The sequence below is a fragment of the Tupaia chinensis genome, unplaced genomic scaffold, assembly GCF_000334495.1.
Source record: "Tupaia chinensis unplaced genomic scaffold, TupChi_1.0 Scaffold144150_1, whole genome shotgun sequence".
Lineage (NCBI taxonomy): Eukaryota > Metazoa > Chordata > Mammalia > Scandentia > Tupaiidae > Tupaia > Tupaia belangeri.
The window spans coordinates 220,415-231,043 of NW_006204006.1; the positions used below are offsets into that span (position 1 = coordinate 220,415).

General features: G+C 55.9%; 1 protein-coding gene across 1 annotated transcript in view; it reads right to left on the reverse strand.

Moving 5' to 3' along the window:
- GCK (glucokinase) overlaps positions 1-10,297 on the reverse strand; it is a 12,785-nt gene extending 2,488 nt beyond the window's left edge. The window contains exons 1-8 of the mRNA XM_006166015.3: positions 10,082-10,297; positions 5,807-5,969; positions 5,283-5,437; positions 4,475-4,594; positions 3,618-3,713; positions 3,424-3,523; positions 1,101-1,284; positions 185-340 (exon numbers count right to left, since the gene is read on the reverse strand). Of these exons, the coding sequence (XP_006166077.1) occupies positions 185-340; positions 1,101-1,284; positions 3,424-3,523; positions 3,618-3,713; positions 4,475-4,594; positions 5,283-5,437; positions 5,807-5,969; positions 10,082-10,132 (1,025 nt within the window). The 5' untranslated portion in view covers positions 10,133-10,297. The remainder of the gene's footprint in view (positions 1-184; positions 341-1,100; positions 1,285-3,423; positions 3,524-3,617; positions 3,714-4,474; positions 4,595-5,282; positions 5,438-5,806; positions 5,970-10,081) is intronic.
- Between the last annotated feature and the right edge of the window lie 332 nt (positions 10,298-10,629).

Below are 10,629 nucleotides of genomic sequence, written 5' to 3' on the forward strand. Positions count from 1 at the left end.
CCCCCTGCACCACAGCCTACACACTCGACCCCGACTCGTGACCCTCCCACACCCGCAACCCCGCCCCAGACCTTCATTTTCTGCTCCTGCAGCTCCCAACCACGTCCCCCACCCTACACTCGTAACCTGGGACCTCCGCCCACCCCTGCTCCTAGCGTGCCCTTTGGCCCTCCCCTCCGCGCACCTCTCCACCTGCGACACGAAGCGTGTCTCGAATGCGCCGCGTGTGCGCAGCTGGTCCGAGGCCTCCCCATGGAAGAGCAGGTTCTCGTCCACAAGCTTGAGCAGCACCAGCCGTACCAGCTCGCCCATGTATTTGCCGCCGATGAGCTTCTCGTACCTGCACACAAAGCTCTGATTATCCCTGTTGGCCGCAGAAACCGGCCCCGCCCCTCTCTCGGTTGCAGGGTCACGTGAGGCGCGCACACCCTTCTCTCACCCTGGCTGCCCAAAGACCTGGCTTCCTGCTTCTTCTCTCATTGCTAAACTGGGGATTGGGAAGGTGCACCCTGAACTGAGCACGCGGCCTTTAACCCCAGCTCTCCCACACCCTGGTGAAGAGGTGCAGGTGTCACTGGCCAGTGCTGCGGTTGGCACCAGCCTGCCCTGTGCGTCACAGCTTATGTACCACTACTGACCTAGTGGAGGCCTGAGGGTCTGGGATGAGGCTGATCAAACAGCTAGCAGGCCGGGCATATAGTAGGTGGTTAACAAGTGGCAGCAGTGATTAACAACCAGCACAGATGGTTGGTTCCCAAGTGGTGTTCTGGCAACCCACAGCATGGTATGCGACACTAACACTCGTTCTGTAAACGCAGACAAATGTGTGCTTTGAGGAACTCTGCTTAAGCCCAGCACACCTTGCCAGGGGCGACTGGGAGCCGTCACTATGCCAGAAGGTGATCTAACCACAATCTCGCTCCTTTCCTGCCGGTTTACGGGAGGGGGCGGGTCATGACTGAGCCGAGGGGCAGAGGAGCCAGTGTACATGGCACCGAAAGTTTGCTTTTGCCCAGAACGGTTTAAAAACAAGCCCATTATCTGCGTGGCTGGGCTCCCATCTGCTGCAGCAGCGAGAGCAGCCCAGGGTGCGTCCTTACAGCTGCTGACCGGGGTTCGCGGAGTTCTCATCCACCACGCGGTCGTACTCCAGCAGGAACTCGTCCAGCTCGCCCGAGTCCCCAAAGGCGCCCCACTCCGTATTGACACACATGCGGCCCTCGTCGCCCTCCACCAGCTCCACGTTCTGCATCTCCTCCATGTAGCAGGCGTTGCAGCCAGTGCCTGTGGGTGATGTCAGGCCCCGCCTGGGGCAGCTGCACTTCACACGGAACCCCAGGATGCCCCCTTGGCCCTGTGTCCTCAGCTTCCTTAACCTGCACTCCATCTCCTGCTCCCATGCTTATGAGGTCTCTCTGTCCTGGAGCCCTGGGGCAATGGCAGATGCTCTGCCAGGAGTGTGTGACCTGGATGGGGTAGGTGGACTAGCTCTCTGGGCTGTCCTATTCCCTAAGGTGACATTATCTGGGTTGCTGGGAGGGAAGCAGCATGCGTCAAAGTGCCTGCCAATCAGAGATGGGTGTAGCAGGTACAGTTGTATCCTGCCTGTATACCACCTTGGTTTTCTTGCACTGTCTGCACATGCCCTGAGCCATATTTTGGGGGGCACCCGGAAAACGAGGATGGCAGTGTAGCCCTGGGAGCAGTCAGAGATACTGCAGGCAGGACTTCAAGGTGAGGAGTGGAGACCTTCCTTCTGGAGTCATTAAACGAAAAGTGGTGCTAGCATGCATTAGGAGCCTGAGGCAGGGTTGCTGGGCAATGGGCCTTTTGTGTAGGGATCAGGTACGAGTGATGCTTGGCCTTCCTATTTTGTATTTGTGGAAAACAAATTGAGATTTTTGTGTGAACTCTCTCAAATGTTAGACCCCGGAAGTTATTATGGGCATGTTTCAAGCACTGAGCACAGCTACCAAACATGTGTGCAGGCAGGCTCTTTGCCAGGGGCTCCTCTGCTGCCTCTGCTCCAGGATGGGGTACCACCAGGTAGCAGTAGCTCAGCCTGGTGAGAAGTCACATGGAAGTGTCTTGGGGAGTCCCGAGTGGCTCTGCAGGAGAGGGTGGGGAACACTCAGGGTTAGATGTAGGACTTAAAGACAAGTGTAAAGACCTCTAAAAGCTGAGAATGAGCATGAAAGCGGAAAGAACAGCATACTAGTAGAGTTAGGTTGAAGCTTCAGCCAGACCTGTGCATGCATAGTCCTGCATGGCACCGGCATTCAGCTCGGGCTGCGTGTACGAGATCACTACCTGGCCTGGGTGTGCACTAGCTGTGCCTTCTAGGTTTGGGTGACTACACCCTGTGACTAACGTCCTTTCTCAGAACACAGTCATTGTTAAGTAACACATGACTGTGTGTATATGTACAATGTTTGTGTGCATATGTGTGCATGTGTCTAATATGTAAGAAGCACTTGTTGATTACTGGGGGGTTTAACTGTAGATAAGTACCTAACCACACAAAAGCATAACCTTCCAGGGCTGGCCCTGAAGTCCATGAGATCACAGCACTGGTTTCTGGAAACCAGGCTTGAGGAACCCATAAATTCCCCTCACCCACCAACGTGCACAGGAGGTGACCTATTTGGTTGGATTGTTCCCCAATACATGCTCATGATAATCACCTCATGATCTCTGAGAGGGCCCATGGCTTGAGTGGAAACCCTTCTGTGATGCTGCTCCTGTCCTGACACCTGCCTTCTCTTTAGGCGGGTCCCCAGTAAGACATCCAGAAAGAGGTGATGCCTCTTGCATGTGGACACATCTGCCCAGTCTGGCCAATTCACTGGGTAAGGTGTCTTACTGAGATCCTAGTGGGTGCTGTATGTGCCACTGGCCTACTGTCTAGTGGGGAGGTAGGCACACAGCGCCTATGCTACATCAAGGCCACTGGGCTTCCTGAGGGGCCCTACACAGCCACCCAGAAGGGGCAGAGGGCAAGGAGCCTGTGATGGTTTGGATCATTCTTTGTCCCCCAAAGATTATGTTTTCAGTTTGGTCTTGGTGTGTGATGAACCCCCAAAGGGTTCATGTGTTGGGGCTTGGTTGTGTTGTAAAGGCTTTATGTAAAAACTTCACCCCTTTGTGTTGTCCCAGGGTGGGACTTTTAGGGGCGATAATATCACTGGAGTGGGGCTCTTAGGATTCAGATCTGGTGGAGTCTCCAAGAAGAGGAAGTGAGGCAGGCAAGAGGTACATGAATATGGCTACACTTCTACTCAAAGTTCTGCCATTTTGCAATCCCTTGGACTTCCCAGCCACCAGAATGTGGATTTTGCACATAAACTCCTCTTTTCTTTAGAAAGCACCCAGTTTCAGGTATCCTGTTAGTGACACGACAGTGGGCTAGGGTGGCACCCTTACCCACAATCATGCCGACCTCACACTTGTGGTCTTCGTAGTAGCAGGAGATCATCGTGGCTACTGTGTCGTTCACCATTGCCACCACGTCCATCTCAAAGTCCTGCCGAGAAGAACAGAGGCCAATGGTAACCAGGCCCAAGAAAGGAGCTGGTAGCACTGGGCCGGGGTCCCCGGGCAGGCACAGTGCCCCTCACCCCTCTCCTTTTAATGGCATCTCGTAGAAGCCCCACAATGTTGTTCCCTTCAGCTCCTGAGGCCTTGAAGCCCTTGGTCCAGTTGAGAAGGATGCCCTGTGGGGAGAGAGGGCCTTGTGGTTACTCTGCACACCAGGGACAGGCCTATGGCTGCATTGTTCCCACAAGGTCCACAAGGACACGTGCCCCGCTCTACAGTGGGGCAGACAGGCTTGAAGTAGCTGTGCAATGGTGATTGGTGCTGGGACGACCCTCTAGGACATCTAATCTGTAGGTCTTGACCACCTTAAAGATGCCTGTACAGTGAAGCTTTGCAACGTCATCCCAGAGTAAGTCTTGGTTCAGAGGGGAGCGGCATTCGAGGAGGGGTAGGGCGGGGGGGTTGCTGTCATGTTGTACACCCTGCTACATACGGAGCTCCCCTAGCCCTCGCTGCATCTGTGCAGTCTGGGACTTGGAATGTTGCTCCAGAGCAAGTTCATGTTTTGTGACTGATTCACGTGCATGTATGTGTGAGCACATGCATGCATGCAGACATGGCTGGCAGGCTAACTTGCTAGCTTGCTGGTGGGGATAGTATCTCAGTACCCTCACAGCTGACCAAGAGGAGATGGATGTGATGGTCTAAGGGAGAGCTGCTACTTCCCTCTACAGTGACTGTGGTGTGTGCCTCAGGGTCATAGGGAGACTTGGGGGCATGTAGTGGGAATTGGCTGTTTCCCAAGCCTCATGTATAGTAAGTGGCAGGGCGCAGCTTGAATGCAGCTCCTTCCCACCTGGTGGCGGGGCTGCAGGGTCCCTCTGGGGCACACGCATCCTTCAGCCACCCTCCACCCCTCCACAACCCCCTTGCCCACCTTGTCGATGTCCTCATGCCTCACGGGGAAGGAAAAGGTAAAGCCCAGGGGCAGTTTCTTGTGCTTCATCTGATGCTTGTCCAAGAAGTCAGAGATGCACTCAGAGATGTAGTCGAAGAGCTGGAGGATGCACCCAGGGCAGTGGCTGCTGAAGGAGGCCGGCCGGCACCTCCCGGGCTGTGGGCTAGGTGTTGCCAGGGGTGTGTGCCGCTGATGCCAAGCCTGCTGCCGTTCCCTCCCCTCCATGACCCAGGTCATGAACCTTCCCCAGTGTCAGAGCCTGCTGATGGCAGCCCTGGGATGATGTGACCCAGGGGGAGCTGGGCCCCACCTGCTGGACCAGAGAGGGCTAAACAGAGGCTCATCTCTGGCCACAGCCAGGCTTTTCAGCTCTAGGATTCAGAGTCTTATCTGCCACTTCCAGGTGCCCTGTCTGCCTATCTCTGGCATGGAACTGACCATGCTGCCTGCTGTGTGCTGGGCTAAGAAGGTGCCCCCCTGACCTGCTGCCTTTGCTCTTGCCCAGTCTGCACTCAGAACCATGCCTGCAGGGGAGGGCCGTCCTCCTGGATGCCAGGGCACCTCTCTGTGCTCACACAGTGGCTCTGCATCTGAGAACCTGGATGGCATGTGACTGGTGGGAGCTCCTGTCACCAATTTGTCCTGAACCAATCCCTGACCTTGGACAGATAGTGTTTGGTCATATAGGCAGTGCCAGCTGCTGTCCACCTTGGCCTTTGTGCTGCCTGGCCACCCTCTGAGGCATTGGTCCCCTGCCTGGCTCCCTGCCTCCCAAGAGGCCACTAACCATCTCAGCGGTGCCCGTCATGGCGTCCTCGGGGATGGAGTACATCTGGTGCGTGGTCTTCACGCTCCACTGGCCTGCCTCGCCCTCCCCCACCTTCACCAGCATCACCCTGAAGTTGGTGCCGCCCAGGTCCAGGGAGAGAAAGTCGCCGACTTCTGCAGGCACAAGGGGGAGCCTATCAGCCTGGGATCCATGACAGAGAGGAGGAGGGGATGGCATGGGGCATCGTGGGGCTGGACATGAAGCTGCTGAGGCCTTCCCAGCTGCAGACAGGTCAAGGTGAGCTGGGGAGTCTCAGGAAGCCCCTGCCCTTGACTGGCCAGTGGCGCCCAGGGACCACTGGACCTAACTCCAGACTGACTGTGGGAGTATCCCCTCATTGTGAGATGCAAAAAGCCAGTTGTCTTGAGGCATGATGGCTCCCCATGGGGCCCCAGGGCACAACAGCCCAGCAGACTGGAGTCCAGACTCAGGGCACTGCCCTGCAGTCGAGCCGGATGCTTCCAGCTGGTCAGGTGCCATACCTGAGCCTTCCGGGGTGGAACGCACGTAGGTGGGTAGCATCTTCACACTGGCCTCCTCGTGGGTCTCTAGCCTCAGGCCACGGGCCATCTCCTTCTGCATCCGCCTCATCACCTTCTTCAGGTCCTCCTCTTGTAGCTGGAACTCCGCCAGGATCTGCTCCACCTGCACAGGGAAGCGGGTGGACCATTGTGCTGGTCAGGCTGCCCCAGGCCCCACTCAGAGTGACCTCTCTGTTCTTTGCCTTCACATTTCAAACCATCCACCATAGTTCAAAATGAGAAGAGCCAAGCCTCGAGACCAGCTCACACATCAGTCGGGTATGTTGGATGTGTGAGCAACACAGGACGGGGAGGCTCTTGTTCCTAACATATCTGGTGCCAAGGTGTCTTGTAGCACCTCCTGAGGTCCCACAGGTCTGGACTTGTCAAGGAGGAAGCTCCGGCAGGCAGGTCAGGGGAGATACTGTCATCTACCTCTTGGGTTCTGTGCAAGGGGAGAAGGGGCCATCTGCACAGCAAAGCTGTGCATGAGGGGGCCCAGGCACTGCTAGTTAGTCAGGAGGTGCCTGCTTGACGGGAGGCTCCCACAGAGGAGTGGCCGGGAGGTGGCAGAAGGAGGAGGGCTGTTTGTGTCAATGTGAGAGGGGCCATACATATGAAGCTGGCTCCATAGCACCAGTCCTTTGAATGTGGATGGCCTATGGATGGCCCTGGCTCCCACGTGGTGCTGTGAGGACAGCCTGTGCGAGCAGCCAGGCTCTGCCCAGCAGGTGGACAGCATGTGTCTGTCCCTTTTGCGTAGTAGCGCATACTCATGGCTATCTCTGGGCAGCGGTAAAAGAATCATGAATATGTTTTCATTTTGAACCAAAAAGGAAATCAAAAGATGCTCTGATAAAAGCCATGGACCTACCCTTCATGAAAACACATTCATTTGCACACAGTCTTATACATAAACTCGGGGGGAGAATGTTCGAATTCCAGCCAGGAGGCTATGCAGCCATTTGCCCCTTCTTCCTCAGTTTTTAGAGCCTTGGAGTCCAGGTTTTATTTCCCTGGGGCAGAATAAGGGTGGGTGAGCAGTAACACGGTAAGCCATGTTTAGGTTAAGTCAAGCACAGCGAGCCTCTCCCCTTGTGTCAGTGATTGGCTTAGTTTGGGCATAAGCCTGATTTTTAATATTTATTTTTTTATATATATATGCACACACATACACACACATTTTTTGGGAGAGTTTTTTGCTATAGGGTGCAAACGCTTGCCAGACAGACAGAGAGAGATAGAGAGACAGAAAGCGAGAAATCATCCCCCAGGGGGGATGGCCATGCCACAATCCCTTCTCCTCCATCCTCCTCTCTGGATATTGGGCATACATGCACACGCACCCAGCATCTGTTTAAGCCACTGGGTTTGGGACTCGAACCATGGTCGACTACACAGGAGTCCAGTGACATAGCCATTACGCTAACTGCTGATCCCCATACATATATTTTTAAGAGTCGCCCCCACCCCAGGACGTATGCACTTCCCAGAAAGAGACAATGAGAAGGAAAGTGAGAAATCAACCCCCCAAAGGCGATGAACACACTACAATCCCTTCTCCTCTATTCTCTTCTTGGGATTTTGGGCACATATGCACATGTGCCTGATGTAATTTTCAAGCAGCCAGGTCCGGGCCTTAAACTGCAGTCAGCCATGTGGGAGTCCAGCGCCTTAACCACTATGCCACCCACTGGCCCCAGGAAGCCTGATTTTAGCAGAAGGGGAAACATAGCTGTACCCAGATGTGGTGGCCAGTGCTGTGATAGCCATCTTGCAAACATAAGAGAAGGCTGGTGAGAACAGCTATTAGCACACTCCTGATGGCAGAGAAGGGAGGCTTGTGGCGGACCCACCACCTCCATGTGCTAGCTATGGAAGCAAATACTAACTACTTAAGCTACACAGAGTCAGGTGTTCGATTTCTGTAGTCCCAAGAATTCCTAGCAGCTACAGATCCTTAGTTAGGAACGACTTCTCTTAATAAGGCCACACACTTAAAATTTAAACCCAGTGAAATCAGAAAGACATGAGGCTAACAAAATCTATGATAGCACACTCAGAATCACATACCGGACTCGGGCTGGAGGGAGGCAGGGTGTAGGGGAGCCAGGCTCCAGCAAGCCAGGTGCTGTGGAAACCACAAGGCTTTGGAGACCCTGATGAACTGGCCCCCATGAACAGGTACAGGTTGGAACAGGTACTGGGAAGTTCTGACTTGCAGCCTGGGGCTGACCTGGGGATCACCTCTCGCCATAGAAGCAACCTCCAAAGGTGAGCCATATTCTTGGCAGTACCCTCCTTGGGTACCTAGAGGCCTGCGGATGCCCATATTCCTGGCACCTGGTCAGGGTGTGACCCAGGGGAGAGAGACCACCCCACTGACTCCCATGCTGAGATATTCCCAGGAGCAGGGACTGAGGACACACTGCTGTCCTCTCTCCATCTCCCCACCACTCCTACAATCACCCCAGGACTTGGGCACTTTGATCAGCTCCATCTCTCACAAGTGAGGAAACTGGACACAGAGTAAAGCCCTTTTCCCAAGCCCATAGGGCCCAGGAGCCTGCTTTAAGCCTGCCCACCAGGCTGCCTCCTGCTGGACTACAAAGCCCAGCCATCCCTTCCCGCAGCCAGACCCCAGCCATAGGCGTCCTTCTGATGGGTCTCGGTAAACTTACAGAACTCTCCTGAGCAGCTGAGGGCCTGGGGTACAGCCTGGGAACCCTGAAAAGCCATGTGGCCTCCAGGCAAAGCCTCAGAGAAATTAGCGCAGAGCCCTGCTCTGCAGGCCCACAGAAGCAGCTCCAGCTACAGAGGTTTCTCTTGTGACCTTGCCTGAGAGGCCATGGGACAGCCACAGGGCTCTCCCTGCCCAGAACCCCCATACTCCCTGCTGGGCTGCTGACCTGGCTGGTCAGCAGGTGCCTGTTGTGGGCCAGGTGCTGAGGGGGCATAGGAGAGGAGCTAGGAGCAGGATGGGTCCCTTTCAGAGTGCAACAGGAAGGGCACACAACCCACTGGTGTTGGCTGGGTGGACAGGAAACAGGGACCAGGGGTGAGGGCAGTGGGCAGAAGGAAGAAGGGAGTGAGGCCAGGTTGGTTGCCAGTGCCCCAGTGCATGATGTACGTTTGAGGAGGGAGAGAGGGTGGAGAGGTAGGGGCCAGTGGGCTGTCCCCATAACCCAGGTGAGGATAGAGGGTGCTGGGCAGAAAGAGGCAGCAAAAGTCTGGAGTCAGTCTGAAGGCAGAGCTACAGACAGGATGCAGGAAGGAAGAGAGGAGTCTGGGAAGGTGAAGTTCCACACTCCAGGAGGATGGCTTGGTGGGGGGAGTGGTCAGGAACTTGAGATCTAGGCCTGTGAATGTGTCTACCAGAGAGAGGTTGGTCCCAGGTAGCAGTTGGCTGTTTGAGGTCAAAGTTTGGGGGAAGTGGCCAGACTATAAATTTAAAAGCCGTTGCAATGGAGACCATTCTCAATGCTGCAGACCAGGATAAAGTCACTGGGTGGACGAAGGTCAGCAAAGGGCAAAAGGTGAAGGGAAGCCAGGAGGATGCAGCAAGCAGTACCTTGGGACCCTATCCGCAAACCACAAAAAGACAGGACACCTCCTAGTTCTGTATTTGGTGGACCAAGGCTGAGGACAGCCTAAATGGATCTCCCATCTCAGCCAAAGGACCCAGAGGGTATGGCCCAGGCCAGTGCAGCCCCAGTGGACCCTGTGGGCTCCAGGGCCAGATGGTGCCACCTGTCCAGGGCAGCCTAGCCTGCTGACCCGAGGGTGGCTGTGTACACAGCAGCAAGTATCCAGGCCAGTAGCCCACATGACCCAAGGAAGAGAATCCTGATCCAACCTCCAGGACTATACAAGGAACCCTGAGAGCTAGAGGGCACAGGGGACCCAATTCTCCCCCTGCAAGGCCCCCATCCAGGCACCAGACACACTCATCCTAGGTCACCATTGGTTAGCCCCAAGGGCAAGCTCCCAGAACTCAGACAAGCTGGCAGTGGGTGTCCCTAGTGAGGATGGGGTGTTGGGGAAAGGAGCCAGGAGTAGGTGCAGCTGCCTGTCAGGGCACCGCAACCCCTCCAGGCCTGGGTGCCTCCTCCCCAGGGGCCCAGCGCCTGCTCACTACCTCACTACCCTGGCCCTAACCTGTGACCTGCAGAGCTGAGTGCAGTGCTCTGGGGCTGCTCTCCAACCCATATCCCCTGGCTTTGAAGTGAGCCTTACCAGAGTCAAGGCTGTCTGGGGCTGGTTCTTTGCTGTGTGATCTGACGCCATCAGGATGTGGGGATGCTCCTGCCGGCTGAGACCCACGTGTGGCAGGTGAGGGCTGCCTGGCTAGAGGAGAGTCCCAGGGGCAGGCAGCCCAGGACTTCTGCACTGATCAGGCCCAGTTGCCACTGCTGAAATACTCAGCCAGCCACCACACGTCAGGGGCAGGCCGGAAGGGCAGAAGAGGCTTGCAGGGGTCAGGGTTGATAAAAGCAAGGGGACAGCACCGTGGGGCATGTTGCCATACCCTCTGGACACCACGTGGGGACTGCTGCCTAGCAGGTGGGGAGGGGCGCCCAGCTGGCCTATCCACTCTGCCCTCCCCTCCCTGGTCTACTGCGGGCAGAGATCCCCAGGCCAGCCCGAGGAGCAGGAGGCCCACAGACAGGTAGGAAAGGGGGTGTATAGGGAGGGGCGTGGCCTGTGCCAGCGAGAGCTGGGCTTGCTCTTGCAGGTGAGAGAACCGAGGAAATCAGGAGGAGTTGCTGTAAGGGCACTGGGGG